General features: G+C 38.5%; 1 protein-coding gene and 1 long non-coding RNA gene across 2 annotated transcripts in view; one reads left to right on the plus strand and one right to left on the minus strand.

The window, feature by feature from the left end:
* Positions 1-20,495, minus strand: part of CLVS2 (clavesin 2) — a 60,280-nt gene that overhangs the window by 13,290 nt on the left and 26,495 nt on the right. The window contains exons 3-4 of the mRNA XM_027692043.1: positions 3,464-3,574; positions 284-504 (exon numbers count right to left, since the gene is read on the minus strand). Coding sequence (XP_027547844.1) covers positions 284-504; positions 3,464-3,574 — 332 coding nt within the window. The remainder of the gene's footprint in view (positions 1-283; positions 505-3,463; positions 3,575-20,495) is intronic.
* On the plus strand, positions 436-4,394 carry LOC113971786. The gene is made up of 3 exons (XR_003535656.1): positions 436-522; positions 1,229-1,394; positions 4,207-4,394. It is a non-coding gene; the product is annotated as an uncharacterized LOC113971786 (long non-coding RNA).

The raw sequence follows: 20,495 nt of genomic DNA on the forward strand, positions 1-20,495 counted from the left end.
TACTGTAGGCTAGGACAGGAGGTTGAGTTTAGTCTAAACACAGTACTGTATATACTACCTATGTGGTACCACAAAATAATCAGCTGCACTGAATTCACAACTCACATGGGTAATAATCAAGGCCATGGTCTCTAATCAACACTGATCTTCTTAAAAAAGGGAAAAAAAAGAACAGACCTCCTATATAATAGCCTGAGGGAACAACATGCAGCTTCATAAAAGAGGAGGAAGGCAGATGTTAACCTTATAGCAAAACTAGAAGACCACAGTACCTTTAACTCACCTTTTCATGGACTTGGGAGAGAGGTCCTTTTCTGTATCCTTTGCAGGAGTGTTGTAGGAGTCTGCATTGCATTCACTGTCATCATCGTATTCATGGTCAAGCAGTGTTCTTGCCCATGTCCCCATGTCATAGGGCGGCAACATTCCTCCAAACTCTGAAGGCAGGATCTCAGGGTGTATTAGCTGATGCAGGCTGTTGAGGTTATTACCATGTAGGAATATCTGTATGTATACATGCAGGTAAAAACAAAGGGGTATCACAAAAAAATCATCCAAGCCCGAATGACATCATCATTATTAGAGGACAGTGTACAGTTTCAATATTCTGGTTGTGTTGGGCCAACAGAGGTGGGGGAGGAAGGCACACATCACCTCTGCCTTAAGCATGGTCATACTATGTTCATAAATCTTCAAAGTGATTAAGGCATAAATGACTTAAAATGTTTGCAGGGCAAGGGACTTAAGGATGGTAAGAACTGATGTCTGGTAGCTAGATGGACAGATTAGATAGACAGACTGCCTATCTCTTGTTATTTGCTCTCCCTAATTCTGTGAATTAAATTAAGTGAATAATTAAGAACATAAATAATTAATAAAAACAATATTCACCATATACATCAAGGAATATATATTGACTTTTAGCATCCAGCAATGAGTTCTATAAATATGATAAAGCGTGCAGTGGAATGATAACAGTACTGGAAAGATTTTCTTCCTTAATCTAGTCATACTATTAATTGTCATTTATACTTGACAATACATGAAGTAATAACAGTAAAATAATTCCTGTGACAACAATGAGGGAATAGTTGATGGACTATTTGATATTTTCCATCAATGTTTTGGTAGACTGATATTCATATGTACTTTACATTTATATATCTGCATATCAATATTAAATATATGTATATGAATACTTATGTTTATGTTTATTGTTTCTCCTCAGAGATCTGGAATGTGTGACCTACGAGCACTATCAACAGAGTATTTCTGGATTTGAGCAGCCTTCTGCCACAGACACTAGAAACCTGCAGATTTTCCACTGGGAGGAAATGGCTGCTTTTGGGTAGGGCTACACAGACAGCTCACAGCAACTATTTCTGGACTAATGTGTAAGTCAGGCCAAGATTCACCCTTTGGGACTAAGAGCAAGTGCCATGGCACAGTTCACACCCATATGGCTGAATTCCTTTCATGTCCAGAATAAGCTCACCTCATCCATTCTGCTCACTGGTCCATGCCATCCCCAAATTTTTCCTGGACAATGCCTAAGAAAGTCCCAGCTGGCACTCATCAGTGCCCTGCCAAAAAGTGTTCATACAACTGAACAGCAGGAAAGGCAGTGCTGGACCCTTTTTAAATGACTAACACAGAAGCTGCCAAGAAGAGAAAGTAGGATGTTGCCTCCTAACAGCTGTCCCCTGCCTCTTGGTCCCCATTAGGCAGGCAGGGATGTGCACATAAGACATCAACCACTACCAATTCACATTTCACTTCACCTTGCAGGGACTTCTCTGGACAGCTATATCCTTAGCACAATTTATCAACAGTTAAATTCAAAAGGCAGAAAATCAAAGACCAAATATATGTTTGTCTTGTATTGCTTAGTGCAGCCCATACTCCAGTCAGCTGTGGACACAGGAAAATTAATATGACCGTGCAAACCGAGTAATTTTCTCTCATCTCAGAAAGGAATTTAATCTTTCTGTGAAAGAACATATATGAATGGTGAAAGTAATTTATTTTATGGCGCCTTTTCAGCTGAATCCTTCATCTCTTAGCAATTGTTTTTATACATGCCTAGTACAGCATTTATCTGCATATAGCTATCAGTTGCAAATCTACCAGAGTTAAGAAAATACAAAATAATTCAAGATAAAGACAACAGATAAATAATGAGCCTGATTTAAAAATTCTAATCACAATCATTTGTTCTGGATCTAATAATATTTTTTTTAAAGCTGATTTTAAATTTTATGTGCTGGTCATAACTTTCACATTTTGACACTAAATTTTGAACTGTAAATCAATATTTAATCATCTGACTACTTTTTATAGGTATTCAGTATTGACAAAAAACAGTTGTAAAAAATCAGCGTTTCTGAAAATATATGCCATTGATTCAGGTGTCTAAATAAAAATATAGATGCTAACTGATAAGCACCCATGTCCAACTGCCTTGTCACTTATTATTAATGTTGTAACACACCCAAAAAGCTGTACTTTACTCCCTAGTTATGCATACACAGCACTTGAGTTAAAAAGGCCTCAAACATATCTGGCACTACAATGTTCTTTGCTGAAGCTGTAGTCAACAGAGTGCAACTGAATCCTTCAAAATGGGGTTGCATTTGCATATTTATAACAGATATTACATAAAAGGCTTTGTGATCTATAGTTCAAAATCTGTGAATACCAGAGGCCTCTCAAGCATAATCTGTTAATAAGAAACAGCTAAATACTAAGGATGATTGTGGCCTTGTAGACTGTGTTTGAGGAGAGAAAATACAGAGCTGCTTAGAGAGCTGATTCCATAAAAAAAATAAAAAATATCGTATTCTTTGTAGTGGCTTTGTACATGATGTTGATTGCGTTTTTCTGAATGACAAATTTCCTGTTACAAAATAATATCATATGCTATCACCACCAAACTCTAATTTAATTGCATTGATGCAAATGCTGCAAATTCAGCAACGTCTCGGAGACTGCTCATGCTTATGCACAGATGCATGCACACAAATTTCCTTTTATAGCTTTCATCCAAATTAGTATTTGCAAGCTACTGTGTACCAGCTGGGTATTTTAGCTCATGCTAATGTCAAGGAAATCACACAAGGAAAGGATTCTGTAGTCACTATCTCTGTTTATAAAAGAAAGATACAAATAATTTTAACAGAAATTAAATATAATAGAATTGAATACAACCTTAATAGAATCTGTAATGTTGGCAATAATTTTATATAACCCCCAGGAGAAAGCATATGCTTGCATTTTAAAATACGTTTAAGTGCACTGCGTGACTGTGTCCTTAAAGGATAATGCTGTATAAGTTTCTAAAACAGCTGAAGGTACTCTTTACAACACAGAATAGCAAGCTGATATCTCCTGCATATCTACATTGTTAGACTATGATGTGTTTGCTGATGACTGCCAGGAAATGGACAATTAAACAGAGGAATACCCTTTTTCGTGTCTTCTCCTTTAGAAAGGGTCGTATAACTGTGTAGAGGGCATGGATATACCACGGCTGATTGACGAAATGTATTCCTCCAAATCGAGCTGGAAAGCTGTCCTGTAAATCACAAAACAAATACATACAAGTCAGCTGACTCTTAACATATGTTGCACATGCATCAACATTAAGTATCTTTTTGTTTTTTTCCAAATGCTTTCATTTTAATAATAAAACTTATACAAGAAGAAGGATTATTCAAAATTGTATCCTCTAAACTGAGCTCCAACCTTCCAGCCAAGAAGCAAAACACCCTGGACAGAGTAGTGAGGAAGTGTGCTGAGATAGTTATGGTATTCAAATAAAGGCATAGCATTTCTAACCTCCAGAAATGCTTTAAACATTTATGATTTGCCCATAATCCATCTATGCAACATATTTTTCTCTTTTCCACTTCTATGGGTTTTATTCATTTTTAATAGTAACAATCTCAACTCTTCTATGTCATTGAAAAGCACTAAAAATGTCCCTTGTTTCCACCTTAAAAGAAAGTGTAAATCTAAGCTACTATCCAAAATGTCTCCAATATTATCCATATTTCATAAAACTGAGACTGCATTAAACATTATGCATAAACCGTTATGCAATATCCATGACAGTAATTCTTGTCACATAGTCAGGGGCCTTCTGGGAACTTAAATGTAAGGATAGCATATCTGTATTGAAGCAATGATTTTTCTTTTTTCTTGCAGAAAATCACAAGGAGCAGATAACTCCCTGATATGCATTTTCAATTTCTAAGTAAAGAGAATATGCCAGAGAAGGTTTGGCAGTTTAAGGAGGGTAGCCATTCTGTCCTGGAATACTATTGCCAAATTCATCATGTGTCCTCATTTTGTCTTTGCCTGCTTGATCATATGCACAAACAATGCAATAAGCTGCTGCCGTCTCCTATGTTGCCTGGAGTTACACCACTGAAGAAGGAGAAAAGAGGTGTAAACAGGAGAAGCTGATGCATGTCTCCTTTTCATGGGCTATGTCAGAACCTTCTCAGTGAGGAACCTTCTCTTACGTACACAGACTTACTAAATTAATGGCTTTCATTTGAACCCTAATTCAACAGGTGGTCCACTATAGGCAGCCATGGTAGTCTCTTAGATCAAAAACAGGTTCCTCACAGCAGTAGCAACTCCCATTTGACAATACAGGTACGAAAAAGGACATGCTTCCCAGCCACACCTCTTCCTGCTCCTCCTCCTGTGTGGATGCAGTAAAGGCAGCTTCAGGTCAGTGGGATCAGAGGCTCAAAAGGAGGCAATCAGATGGTCAGACGGGCCCTTTGTGCCAATAGACCTATTTTGCCTTCTCTGGAGACAAGACAGCATGCCATATAGAAGCTTCCAGCACCCAAGATACAAACCACAAAACACCATTTGAAGCATACAGTTTTAGGATCATAACAGCATACACCAACAATATGTCCAAGAAAAATATTACAAGCTAAAGAGCCAATCAAGAATCATCAGATAAAGAAGGCAGAACCTGCAGGAAGGAAATTGTAGGGGTCAATAACTAATCGATCCCAATTTGGGGGTAGAAACTGGAATATTTATTGAACACGTGTCTCGCAATTTAAGGGTCTTGGGGGCAGGACATGTTAATGAGGAGGATGAGTTATGCTAACTAGGGGATGGATTATGCTAACTAGAGGATTACACAATTTTCTGCTACAGTTACACAAGTGGTTAATATTTTCCCTTAGCTAGGACTACATGGGGGGAAGAGAACAAAAAGGTTTCTACATGGTCTGACAACATCATCACAAAGTCTTTCCATATCTTGCTGAAGAGACAGGACAATCAAACATAGCTAAATATTAACGAGTCTTGTAATGAGGCTCCTCAGAGTAAGGAGTTTCTCCTAGATCCTGCTGTCCACAGCCTGCTACATAATCTTTTTCTGCTGATATCCGAGTTTCAGATTTCAACAGGAAATCTTTCATGAAATATTTCTAGATAAGAATATACTTTGAAAAAGTACACATGCCTGCACACTCGCAGAACCTCTTTAGTTCTGCGAATGTGTTCAGACCTGTGGGAATAATGAAGTCTGAAGAGGTCATTTACTCCTCTCAAAGGTTCCTTTCACATACTGTCAGGGCCACCTAACCCAGAGGCTCTTTACATCAGGATGCCACTTGCTTTCAAATTGCAATAACTTGCTGGATTTTCCATCAAGGAGGCAATGTCTTGACAATAATTTACAGGGAGAATAACAACTATAACACACACCACTCACATCTGGCTGGCCATAGCACAACAATCAATGCAATCAACAGTCTATGTTGCAGTTTTTCTCCAGAAACGTTTGATTAACAACAGCCTTGAAATAAAACAATCCTATTGAAAGACTGCTGCAAAAGCCTCATTTTGCTAAATGCCCAATTCCTGTCAGCACTGACTAAATGTCAAACAGGATGGTTGATAACTGGACACATAATTCATCCTGTTCAGTACTGTAAATCCCCAAATACTATTTTGAGAACACAACTTATGATGTACAAAAAGTAGTAAATTATGTCCCTATCACAGTGATCCAACAAATCCATTAAGAAGGATAAATCACTAGATGACACCTTAACCTTTAGTTACAAGAGATACAATTCATCTACAGAAGGTTGTGTTTATTTGGATTATCATGGCTGCTGCTCCAGCAAGGAAGTCTGTTGCTCCATGCTGTGTACCATGCACAAAAGAGCACACACTAGAGGTACAGAAGTCTCAGCAGAGCTGAAAGTCACAAAGAAACTGAGGATAATTTGTGAATAAGAACATCTCAGTAGGCAGACATGTACATACACAGATTCAGAGCAGAATGCCAAAGGTATTTGTATTGTAATGTGGGCTCAGAATGCTCTGCATCTTTATAAAGATATAAAATTTCCAGCAGACAAAAGGACTATCTTTAGAAAGGACCACTTTGACACTTCTACTTTTTTTTTCCTGCATCTTGGAAACCATTTACATGGGGGATCATGAATATATGTGGACTGATCCTCAAATAGAAGATGTTATTTGATTTTAAAAGCCAGTTTGAGTGTTTTTCAGAAATTCTTAAGGCATTTTCTGAAACTAAAGAGGTCGGGTATTTATCAGCTCCCATGACTAAACTGAGGTGCATAGATTCAAGAGCACTTCCTAAGGTGTAATTAGAAACCCCCAAAATTTGTGCCAAAAAAAAAAGGGTGATTTCGTCAGAATGATCCTCCATTGTACACTGTGCTGGGACTAGAATGCAAAAGCTGCTGAAAGTAGATCTAAAGGTCAATCTCAAAAGCACCTGGTGAGAAAATAAAAAAGCAGAGTAAGCAACTACATCTGCTGGAGAAACAGGTGTCAGAAGGTTTTCTGTTTCTTCTCAGATGCATCTGACTTCCACATGGGGATTTGCCAGACAGATGGCCATCCTACACCAACAGCAGGTAGGAATTTCTTTCAAATCATTGATTCTTGTGGGGTTTTATGTAGATTAGGTTACAAGCATGGTGGCAGTCACAACTGCCTCTGCAGACATACTGTATTTCAACAGAAGAGCCTGTAACCCATGAATCACATGAATTCTAAATAAAGGGAATTCCTTGCCAGAAAACAGTAAGAAATTGAGATCAGCCATGAAGTAAGCTGTGCTTCTGAATAGAAAAGTAATAAATCTGATGGGGTATTACCAATCCACTAAAAAGAACCAATTATATATACACAGTGAGTGGATTTTTCTTAGTGTTCACCGTAACCTCTGTTTAAGCAGCAGAACACAACTTTCCTATGTCTCTGATGAGCACAGTTCGGGACATGGCCATGCCATAGACACAGGCAAGCAAGTAGTTCCTATTAGGGACCACAGTTCTTGGGATATGAGGCTTACAAGTGACAATTAATAGCTGCCAAGAAAGAGGCAGACCCCCCCATTACTGTCTGCAAGGCTGGGTGATTACCAGCGCATGGCCACCACTGGAGAATGATTCCAAGGAAACTGCCTCACCAGGTTTCCATCTCTTATGATATGATTCACAGACTCACAGCACAGCAGTTTTATCTCTCTGCCAAACAATTTATATAACCTGCTTCCTCTCCAAGGACCCAGCTGCTGTTGCTTGCTACCAGCCTCGGCACATACTAAGAAGCCAAGTTTCCACTTGCTGGGCACCACACTGCATCCTGCGCTAGGCTTGGCCATCACCTGAGCCAGCTCTCAGGGTTTCACAGAGTGTCCCGTACTCCACTGTGGCCAACAGAAACTCTTACAGCATATGCAGTAACAGCAAAACCAGTATATGACATTTTCAACAGTACCTAAGAGATGAAAGTGCCAAATTCCTACCAAAAACCACTGTAGGTCTTCTTAGTGGTCTCAGAACTGTTATGATAGGGATCATATTTTCATCTTTACCAAATGCAAAAAATTAAATTACTTCTTAAAGCCCACAGCATTCTCTAGTCCTTGGGTATCATGTCTACATTTAAACTTCTGACGTCTACTTTTAATGAAGTAGCCCTCCTAGCTGAAGTCAGTATTGTAGTCAAATTTGTTTGCACAGCTCTCAGAAGTGTAGTCTCAGAAACTGCTGGGACTGCTGTGTGCCCAAAGGTGCCTTGGGAGCCCAGCCACATCAGAGCCTTACAAGACCTCCAAACAGACCATTTGGAACCACCTTGCCACTTACTAACACTGCAAGAGTGCTTGGGCATATATGCTCTGGGGTTATTTTTGAGGTTGGCTGACAGCCTAGAGACATCTTTCAAAGGATGGTCTAAACAAATATAATGAACACACTCACACACTCTACTTAAGGCTACATTCGAGTGCTGTGACAAATTCAGGCCCCAGCACCTGTAGATGACAAGGGGTTACAAAGTCAAAACTGCAGAAACTGTATCCTCATAACAAAAAATGCAAGTACAAATATCTTAAATGTGACTTAAGAGTTATTCCTTAAGATACTACGTTACTTCTCCTTCATCTATTCCAAAAAGTCAAGCACTTCATGGAGAAAAAAGTCATTATGATGAAACAAAATAGTATCTTTATAATAGAAATATCCATTAGAAAGAAACTGAAGCATTATGTCTGCTGCAAAATGCAGCATGAGTAAACTTAGTTTTTAGCACGTTAATATGGAAAATCACAGAAAGAAAAGGCACTGATTAGAAGGAGTATTTCACTTCCTTAGTATTCCAAGAGTACTAAGAGGAACCAAGAGTCACTGCTGTCCACATCAGGAAAGGACACCTGTCTTGCTCCCAAGCTGTAACTTTCACTGAACATACGAAAGAACAAGTCATTCCTAAAACTAAACTTCCTGTCAGCATCCATCCATGACATGGGTAATTGCAATGCCTTAAAACAAAATAACTTGTGTGTCAAGTCTTAAAACAAAATAACTTGTGTGTCAAGACTGATCACCCGTGCCCAAGACATCACTGGGACCCTAGCCAGTGGTGAGGATAGGATTATTAAGAGACTGGAAAGTGAATCTGTGGAGTTTAAAAGAATTTGGATTGTTTTGTTTATAAAAACAAACTCTGGAAGACAAACGCTATCTATAAACACACTAGGGAGAATAAACAACAGGTGAGGAAAGACCCTTTCAAAATAAAGGACAATGCTGACACCCACACAAATGACAGAAAGCTCACCATGAACATAGCTAAACTGGAAAGTGGTAGACAGTTTTGAATCATCAAACATTCAACAAGCCTGGCTGGGGATCAATAAGCAACCTTAACTCATTTTGAGCCAATTAATAAATTATGAGGAATCTAAGCTTCATGTTGTCTAACAACAGGAAACTTTTCCTCTGTCAATCTCTACTAAGGCTCTCTAAGGTTCAGATCCAAAGAGAAATCTAAGGTTTCGATGGCGGTGAAATTCTGCTTGATCCCTGGAACAGCTGCACTAGTGATTTCCATCTGTAAGACTACGATGTTGTTCTCTCCTAATCTGAGCTTTTCATTTTTATTAGACAATGTTGAACCACTTCTAAGACAAACAAAAAGTGCCCAAGTAAATTTTTGTTACTGTGTTCAACCAAAAGTGCACTACCTAAAGGCAAATTAACATCATTCACTGACATTCCTACAAAATAAGATGTAATTATCTAGAACTGGATGTTGTCATTTTGCTAAGAAGCTTTCAGTGAAGCAATTTGACTTTTGGCAGTCCTCTTCATTTTTGTTAGTCATTTTCTCTTACAGCTTATATAGAAATACATTAAATTAAACGATGAGAAGAAGGATGATATCCATCCAGTGAGGATATTGCTCTTTTTACTAAAGTATCTGTTTTAATTTCAAACAATCTTCCATCTTTCATTTCAATATACCCATAAAAATTATATATTGTTTAAGTTAATTAGGTGGGATTTAAAAGCCATCTGACCATATGTGTCTGTATATTTATATATAAATATAATAACATTTAAAATCTATGGAGATTTTGTGCTTCCACTATTTGGTTAAAGGGCTGATATGACTCTCAATTTTTTAATCAGATGGGTTTGATAAAGAAAATATTTTGCATAAAACCTCTCATTTTAATTTGAAATTACTTTATCACTTTGCAAATTAACTTCAGTAGGTTTTGATCTGATTTTTTTAAAGGTTTAATCAGAAATTGTGAAATTATTTTAGCAATTTTTGCTCATTTTGACAGGGACTTGGGGTTTTGGGTATTGGTCCTTGGCTCATTTATTTAGTTTGAATATTGAAAAATGAAGGCTTTAATTTTGAAGAGGAAATGAAAAATGCTGTTTTCCAAGGACAATTCTGTTTTCAACTATCAACGCTGTCTCTTTCTAATTCTAAGTAACACTTCATTTGGAATGTGAGGTATTAAAAAGGGAGAAAAACCCCAAAACTTTGCACAGCTTGATGCTATTTTCCAAATCAGCAAAGCCATAAAAACAGTAAGAAAGATGGGAGAAGTAGATTTGTCTATACTGTTTCCTATCCTGTGATGAAAATCATTCTTTACGATAGGCAATTATCAGAAGGTGATTTCTTCTACAGAAATGCCCACAGGGAAAAAAAAAAGGAGTCTGTTTTCCAGGCAGTTTGTGAATGTTTTATTAGATTAAGATTACAGACAAATTGAAAAAAACACTATACTGCTAACTGCTGTGCATAAATACTTTCATAAACTGGTGGAATAAAAATAATGTGGAAAATTATTGTTCATAAAGGATTACGTACTAGAATTCCTCAAGGCAGAAGTCTTTGGCCAGGGACTGTATAGCAGGAGCCGAAATGTCACACTAGCATCTCGGCTTATACCACCCTCGTCCTGAAGTCACCCTCTTTTAGTCAGTGAGACTGTCCTGATGCCCAAACAGCCCTTGGTCTCTGCTGCAGCTGCTGACCACAGGATTACTGTCATAATGCTTTTCATCACACAGAAAGCCCCCCATGGGCCTGAGGTCGTTTCAAAGAGGAACATCAGTAGTTATCAGATACCACCCCTCCTCCTTGTGCCTGACCACTTGCAAATGTAAGCTAAACAGCACCTTATCTAGAATTGCCTTAGGGGAGCTACACTTATTTGTTCTGTTTTATTCAACCTAAATGTGATCTCTTGTGTTACCTCACATTTTCTCCACAGCAGAAGGAAGAAAGGGAAACTCTAGGATAGCGTAAAGACAAGGATTGAAGGAAACAGTGACAAGGCAGAAACCATAGAAATAAGATAAAAGTGAGGAGCAGTAGAGATTAAATTAAAAACTAATTCAGGGAGAGATATCAAGAAATTACTATGATGCACAAGGGAAAAACATAAACATCTCGTTCCTTCTCTAGTCCCTCTTCAAAATTTGCACAGGAGGGCAAAGAAAGAGAACTATAAAGTATTCCTACATGGAGGGCTCAGGTTTTACAGTCACATGTCAAGACAGATTTTGCAGATCTAAACTCAAATAGGGTAAATAAATACCAAATCTTATGCCTTCCATGTAATTTGAGTATATCATCCCAAGTGACAATCTCCCAGAAGAACCAGAGCCAGCCTAAGGATCTTCAATTCAGGATTGTCTTCTGTCAAAATTTGCAAGAAGCTGTATCTGAACCTGTCACGACAATGGGGTGCACAGATCTGCAGATGGATAGGGTGAACAGAGATACTGCACAGAGACAAAAATGCACATTTTCAAATAACATTGCATAGCTTTGCATTGCCAACAAGTTACTGACTTAAAATATATCAATTCTTCTACCAGAATATTCACTTTTTTCCCCTGGAAATGGAGAAATTCTAAACTGGTGCCTACAATTTTATTTTCCAAGGCTCCTCCAAAAATGCAGACAGGATGCATCAAGATTGGACTACCCTTTTATAAATTTCAATTTACAATAATACAATAAACTGAAAACTAGTGTTTCAAGAGTTATTTCATGAGCCATATGTTTCCTCATACTAGGAGGAATCAATCTCCATCACTGCAGTAGGCACTAAGAGCAGTAATCATTTTAGCCATCCAATTTTAATCTGTCACTCCATGCAAATGAGAGTCCTGAGAATTGAACTGAACCGTAAAATTGGAGGATAGTGATTTAAGAAAAATCAGCTGAGGATAGCCACTGAGATCCAGAATGCAGCGTAATTAAGCTTTAAATTACTGGGAAAATTGAATAACTGACTTGAGATCCATTAATAAGGATTATATTTTATTAAAAGCAGAGGTATCATGAACTTTGCAGTATACATAGTTTCAAGAGGTCAGTTCCCCACAGTACAAAACTATTTCCAGTTCCAAAAAGTGTTCAAATGTCTTTGTCATAGTACAGAATGAAGATTTATTTCAGCCTTCAGCTTCAAGAAAGCCTCAGTCTGAACTGCTCAGCTACACTTTATCTTTACAAAGGTGCTTGAAAAGATATGGTTTCCTACATGTTAACTCCAGCTTTCCCCTTCTGCACTCCTGAACCACTGTTAGTGGTACACACACGTAAAATGCACCTGGGAGTCTGGGGAATTTCAACATCATTTTAGGGAGAACTGTCATTCAAGTTAGTACTCTAGAGGACCATAAATCACTGTTGTTCAAGTCTAACTTCAGACATTAACCCCTTGTCTTTGTAAAGCCATACAAACACAGCTGCCTCTGTGTTAGCTGCTACAGAGGAAATTCCGTTAGTAAAAACAGAGATTCACAACAACTGGACAAATAAATAGTTACTTGGTTAATCATGAATATCTAGGACAAGGCTAATATGATTACTGTGCTATCAGGATACGCCAGTAACGAAGAAATGTGATGGCAGGCTCTCACCTAAAATCACACTTTTGAAACTCCTGAAAATTCATATCCAAGGAGTTGGAAGCTCAAAATCAGAAATGCAGATCTCTTCTTGTTAAGATAAAACTGGAAAACCCAGTAAGACAAATTAATAGTAGCCTCAGTTCACATTACATGCATACCCACAGAGGAAAGAACTGAACTCTGAAACTGTCCAGAATGCTGGGTCCAGTGCTGGGCTCCCCAGGACAAAACAGACAGCAACATACTGGAGACAGTCCAACAAAAGGTCACAAAGACGACTAAGGAATTGGAGCATCTCTCATATGGGCAGAGACTGAGAGAGCTGGGAATGTCCAGCATGGAGGAGAGAAAACTCAGGGGAATCTCAGCAATGTATAAAAATACCTGAAGGACAGGTGTAAGAAGCCAAAGCCAGGCTCTTTTCAGTGGTGCTAAGTGATAGGACCAAAGGCCAGGGGAACAAACTCAAACATAGAAGGTCCTTCTCGACATAAGGAAACCACGTAAGACCAAATAGTTCTGAAAAAGTCAGACACTGATGAAGAATATAAAATCACTGAGGTTAAATGGGGTCTTTTTAGCTGGTATTTTCCAAATAACCTCACTTCCCAAAGTTGTGCTATTTTGAAGCTCATCACCAGCCAAAGTAACTAGGGTGATGACACACTTCTCTAGGTAAATAAAAAACTGATTTGCAGATAGATGTTAATATTTACTCTATGTAATGTACTCAAGCTTCTTGGCTTGCTTGAGGTCACTCATCTTCTCATCACAAGTGGCTTACAAAAATGTGCATGGCTTACTCCACCTAAAAAAAGGTTTGCCTTTCCTGAAAACCCTGACACTTCACGCACCACACTCTCTGAACCAGGATTTACAAAACTTAGCCATTGCCAAGTTGTCTGCACAGCAATGAACAGGCCCAGTTTATGAAGGCTGGGAATGAGTTGCTCCCCCATTTCTGGCTCAACACACACCCGTGAGTCCAGATTTTCAGTGATATCAGAGGACAATACAGGCATCTCACAGACCAGGAAAACTCAGCAACACTCATATTAACTTCACTCATTAATGAAAACTCTAGGAAAGAAGAAAGAAGTTCAATTTCCATTTTGAAACTGACAATTTACTGCTATGCTCTTATCCCTGACAACCTTATAAAGGGCAGTTGCATCTGAAAGTACGTCTTTTTCCAAATAGAGTATTATTAACAAAAGATACTGCTTTTGCACATGTACCATCTTCAGATGTTTGTAACTAGAGCTTGTAAAATGTTTATTGCTCTACTCTTAAAACATTATTCAAATTGTAGCATCTTAAGTCCAATGCAATATACTAAAACAATGTAACCTATTTTTTACAGACAGCATAAGTATATGCTCAAAAAGATCCTTCTTCCCCTCTCCTTCCATTCTACTTTGCTGATTTGGCCACATTCTGATTTGTAGCCCTCTTCTACAGCATGGCTTAAATTTTCTGCTTTGCTATATTACTATCACTGCAGTGCTAGTGGTTGGCACTAACCAGAGAAGTAAATCTCCAGTGGAGGAATGATGACATACGGTATGCGTGAATGGACTTAATGGAAGGCAGAGACACCCTGTTGGCTGCCTCTTACTTTCCATCCATTAGCACCATACAACGCATTGTGCCATGCCATCCGGCACATACATGCTATTAGTCTCACAACTGTGAAACCGTCATCCACCTGTCACTCATGCTACAGCTGTAAACACCCCTGCTGTGACCACCATGTGTACCTCAAAAGGAGCCTGAAAATACAAAACTCCTCACTTCAGTGAGAATATCATCAAACATTAAACCTTAAACCCTTCTACCTCTGCTTAACTGAACAGCCAAGAGTCACTCCTCAGTAACTTAGAAAAGCGACATATGACGAGCTGAAGCAAAATCAGTGCCAATGTTAATGTAAGCAGACATGGCTTTTTACAGCCTGTCCATTCACAAAGGGATGCTGTTGTTGAGGGTATCTGGCGGCAATGTCTCAAACCTCTTGCACCTGTAGAAATAGTTTAAGCAACCAAAATCTTCTGTTAAGTACTAACAGATGCTGGGTCACAGAAAGAGACACATACAGACCCAAAATATACCTTTGCTAGACATAGGACATTTTCAATTGCCCACAAACAGAACTGCATCAAAATCAAAAAGGAACATGTCAAATAGAGTGTATGTGTGTCTGTGTCTAAAAATCATTATGCCTCTAACATCAAATTCATCTCTTAAATAATTTATTAACATGGATAATCTGTTAGTTTCCAGTAGCCTGTTTACTTTAAATTAAAACAGATTTAAAAGCTCAGACTATTAGCATAGGACAAAAAAAAAGGAAGGCATTTTCTATCTAGGAACCAGAATCAGTTCTTTGTGCCCTACTGGTAGATCAATTATGTATTAGAGCTGCTGCTGCTTGACTTTTAATCCACATTAGTTCACAGACCTTGAGCAAATTTGATGTTACCATATTAAAAAGGGAAAGCACTAGAATTAGCTACACCTAAACAAAAAGGAAAACAGATCAAGCAAGGGACCAATTAGTGTGTCAGATGCTGGCAATGGAGAGAGGGGCTTCCTACTGCCAGCACACAGGGAAATAAGAAACACACAGATAATTCATTTAAATTCCCTTAAATGTAATAAATCCCACCTGGAATAACCATGATATAATTTTTAACATGTTTCTTTGTTACCCTAGTTTTTGGCAAATCAGGCAAAGAAATCTGCTGATGTGTATATATGTGTCAAATGCAGTACTCTATATCTAGAGTACCTGTTCTTATTCTGAATAAACAACACTTCAAGCCCCATTCTAGATATCAGAAACCAGCTGTATGCTTAGCCATTCAAAGATCCTGGCTGTGTATTTACTGAAATAGATCATTTAAAGCAGTACTCCAGTCAGCTTTGCTCATTTTGGAGTCCGGCTGATAAATCTTGACGCGTAGTCGAAACATTAAAAAGTCTTCCATTTTCTGAACCCAAATTTCTGCATCATCATATCCACTACAGTCTTTCTGCACTAAAATTAAAAGCAGCATGAATATTTAAGTGTTCTGTGACAAGAATGCAACAGCTAAATCTGCCAGTATACAAAATGCAAAGGCTACACCTTAGAATTTAAGTTCACTGGATGGAGGGGAAGAAAATAGATCTAAAAAAGGGGGAGGAGGGGGGAAATTATTTCAAAATGCTTGCTAGCTATTGCTACTGACGTAGAAGCTGTAGTTTGAGTGCTCTAAGGTTTCATTTCCTTAAAAAGACAATGTTATTTGATTGAAATATTTTTTCCTACAGTGCACACTAGTCTTTCCTGGAGATAGGAACAGATACAGCCTAGAGGTAAATGGGGACGTGGAGTGTCTGAATGCTCCACTCAATACTGGCAGCTTTGCCAAAATGAAACATTTCAGTTTTGACTCATTTGATACTTCTCTATGGAAATAAAAAAAAAAAGCATTTTAAAAGCAGACATTTTACATAAATATTTTAATTTAGTCTTTATGGAAAATCTGTGATTCTTCCTAGAAAGCCTGTAGGGTCAAAAGGTTATAATATTTCTGTTTAAATTTTTAAAATAACTACAGTGCCCTTGTTTTTGTCCATAGGAATGCAGCATCTTGAACCTGTACTAACGGATTCCATTCTGTTATTTGCTGTGATCATACAAAACGCAAGTGTACACCAGGATCAGAAATTGAATTTCATGCATATCTGATATGAAGAGTTATGTAATGAAATAAATATCAGACAAGCACTATCTTGTGTGTCCAAAGACACCCTCAGCATTCAAACAGATTGCTTTGTTATTTTGAGCTGCTACAGTGCTGCATACTTTATCGCTCAATCCTGTGACTGTGACAGACCTCACCTGCAAAATGAGGCCATGCAGGTTTAACCTTCTGGTGGACACCACAGAGCTGTCCAGTGGTTGTTGGCACTTCAGTAATTGGTTCCTCTCCTCTGGCTCAACTCTGCCCCTCAGTTCCAGCACAACTGAACAGTTGGTGTGCTCACTGAAGCTGTCAGCTTTCAGCAGAAAAAAAGCAATTAAGGGTCCTGACCACTTCTGTTGTATAAAGTCCCATGGTGCCATTGTAGAAGTAGATGCATTAATCTCAATGTCTTGGTCAAACAACAACTAGAAGAATCTCATTCTGCCTATCTAAATTCTCTATATACTTTCAGCTGACGTAAGCATTTTTACAGCAGCATTCAACTGCCTCAAAGCGTCAGCAAGAACTGAAAAACACAACCACTTATCTGATGCAAGATGTGATTGTGTCATTACTACGAATGTTTAACACTGAGAAGATAAGTAAGAGTTAATAGCAAGTGGGTCTGATGAGCTCAACTAACTCTGTGACATTCCAGTCCTGCAACACCAGCCTACAAGGGTGAGTACAAAGATCTCCAAAGCAATGTTCTTCACATACAGCTCACTCACTTGGACTCACTGTGGACTTCCACTACGTTATCGTATCAGTTATACTGCATCATCTCTGACTACAGACACAGGCCTTTCCCTAATAAAACATACCATTAAAAATACCAAGATACACAAAATAATATTCTACAAAATCCCAAGCAGTTTCTATACTGCACAATTAGCAGCAGCCAGAAACATCTAAGGAGGAGAAACTCAATTATCTATACTGTGAAACTGTTAGTAAGTCATAGCCACCTATCCCTCTCCCAAACCATTAGGAAGGTAAACACAAATCAAGCACTGTTTCCAAGATGCTCTTTGGATGTAGCAATCTGTTCAGGTTAACAAAAATATTAATAGTCAGGACGTAGCCACTACAGCAGGAGGGAGCAGCCCTGGGCATGTCTATTTTATTAGCAAATAGTTACACTCTCTTAGAGAGTTCTCCACTGGCAGTTTCCCACTATAGAACAGCAAGAAATTCAGGAAAACATGAAGTAATTTTAAATTATTATGCCTCATACAAAAGAAAAATATTCACTTTCAAATGTAGGCTTTACACAGAATAAACCTTTTAAATACCATTAATTAAACGGAGTGGCTACTCAAGCACTATGAGGTCTATTGTGTAAATACATATTAAGGAGTCCTGAGAGCTGTTTTCATCCAGTGCAGTGACTTCTACAGAGTAGCCTTTTTCACAAAAATTAGTGTCACGCAAACGCTTCTGTTCATATCCTATCCGTTGAAACTTCTGTTGTCCATATTCCGTACAGTCTGAAATGGTGACTAGAAATGGCTGCAAGACATAAATAATTCTTCAAGTAAAATATGTGTAATTATTACTTTCTTAGCCATCAGGTCTTCAGCATCACAGTTCCTTTTCAATGGCACTGAGCAATGTACCATCATTTGTTTTTAAGGTAACTGTTATGTAATTAAGTAAGTTCTGGTATATTCCCATACCTATTACTCAACAGGTAACTCAAGGGTTTAAACCTTAAAAGATTGGGATCGATAATGACCTTGGTACATGGGAAAAGTGAGGGAGAAGAGCCCAGATCTGAATATCACTCACAAGTGATGGACACCAGTGCTCACTGACCAGCAGATTGGGTGAGAGCACGCAGGGGTTTTGGAGAACCTCAGCTACAGTAACGTAACTCACTGCCTCTGAGGAATTGGACTCTGCATCAGGTGAGAATCAAGCCCAGTCTGAGTACACAACTAATAAATCCAAAGTAAATAATAATCCACATATGGGGTTGTAAATGTTGACGATAATAGCTATTTCTGATGGTTTTACAGAGTAACGCATCTCGGCTATGAGATATTCCTTTTTCAAACAATGTACCCATCTGGAAACAGTTCTCCACTACTGCCTACTAAATGCTTTTTCTGTGAAAGAGGCTTCATAAGAATATAATAAAAATAACTTATTCCCTATCATCGGGAGCATAAACAGCACAGCCCCAACGGGAATAGGAGCTAGGCTAACAGAGAAGCTGAATTCATAGTAAATAAATAATGTGATCAAGACCTTTGCATGGTTTTGCATTTCATAGAAAAAAAATCAATTTGCAAGTATTTTATACCTTTGGAATAAAGCTCTTCCTCATTGTGTTGGGGTTTTTTGACAATAAAGTAAATATAAATGTAGATGAGTTCACACAAACATAAATTATCTTTTCTACAACGCTATCATTAAACAAGTTCACAGATTAATATAACCCAGCATCAGTGCAAAAGCCTTGCAATGTGCATTCCATTAGAGCATGAAGTTTATAAAACAGAAGCACTGTTACATGATTAGCAGGCTGTATATAGTTTTATACAGTCCACACAAGATATGGTTCTTCCCTGATCCATATCTATCATACTGGCATGTGTTTTTCACCATATGCACAAAGCAATAACAAGTACAGATGCTATTTAGTATCAGAGCATGTGCACAACTATGTGCATTATCTACCACTGCTGCAGATGAAAAGTATTCCCAGCGAGGATTATACTGCATTGCCCTGGACATGGCTCCTAGCCAGGTAGAGATGATATTTTCTCTTCAAATGAGAGATCTGAAATAATGCCTGAAGCAAGAATCAAACCAGAAGTCAAAATTTTGAAATTCAAGCAAGTAACTCTCTGTCCAACCTGGCAGGCCTAGCTTTGTTTAAATCCACATCAAATTGACACCAACTCTGATGATCTCCATGGGCAGGCGACCGCTGCCAGCTCTCCAAAGCTGCAGGGCCCTGGAAGCGCAGGAGGCTGTACAAGAGCTTGCAGGAGCCTGCAGATGGGCATAAGGGAAGAGAAAACATAAAGACACAGAAAGACACCAGCCTCATGGATGGAAAAGTTTGGACCTCCTGCACTGGAGCATCCTGTGTAGCTCAAGAGGAAATGGGGTTTGGATCAGTTTTGATGAAAGTCACCTGCACACTCACTGCAGGCAACCTCTGAACATTTTCTGCAAGGATGGAGGGCGGTGTTCATCACCTTTAATGTCTTAACTAGAAATCTGATTGTTAAACCTAACTAAAGATATTTAAAACCTGGATTGACTCACTGTTATGTAACATTAAGGGAAATTAGATCTATTTTAGGACTCTGAAAAAGAGGGCAAAACAAATGGTATACGCAAACATGAACCACTACTGCCAAGTCCAACTCCACAGCCTGGACCTCTCCCACCATCAACACACTCACCTGTTATCTGGGAAACAACATGGAAATTTGACTTCCCAGCACAAACTCCTCTAATTCTATTCCTGATGACATTTTCTTGCAGTGATAGATCCTATTTTCACCCTTCCTGCTCCTTTTCTTTAGCATATAAATGCATTACAGTACATTTCGCTCTAAAATAACTTGCTGTTCATCCCACCTCTATTTTACAGTTAATACTGAAGAAACAGAATGCCCTCAGTTGCTGCATTAACCATCTTCTCTGCCTTCTCTACAGTCTCACTGTTCCATGCAAACTGTCCTCTCCAGGTTCCAATGCTATGGGTCACCTTTCACCATCCCACAGACTTCAGCTCTTACTCCTTGCTCACTTCACGCTGAACATCAACCCTCAAGAACTCCCTTTTCATATGTGCATTTCAGTGTCGTTCCTGAGGCGAAATGCACATAATTTCAACTTGTGTCATCCACTGCCAAGCCTCACCCAACATTACTACTTGTCTGAAAGCTCACTAACAGCACTAAGCTCAAATATATTCAGTTTTTATTTTCTATAGTGTTGCAGTGATCCTCACAAAGCATTCAGCTAATAAACTCAC

This window comes from Neopelma chrysocephalum, unplaced genomic scaffold (assembly GCF_003984885.1).
Source record: "Neopelma chrysocephalum unplaced genomic scaffold, ASM398488v2 Primary Assembly neopelma1_23, whole genome shotgun sequence".
NCBI classification, from domain to species: Eukaryota; Metazoa; Chordata; class Aves; order Passeriformes; family Pipridae; genus Neopelma; species Neopelma chrysocephalum.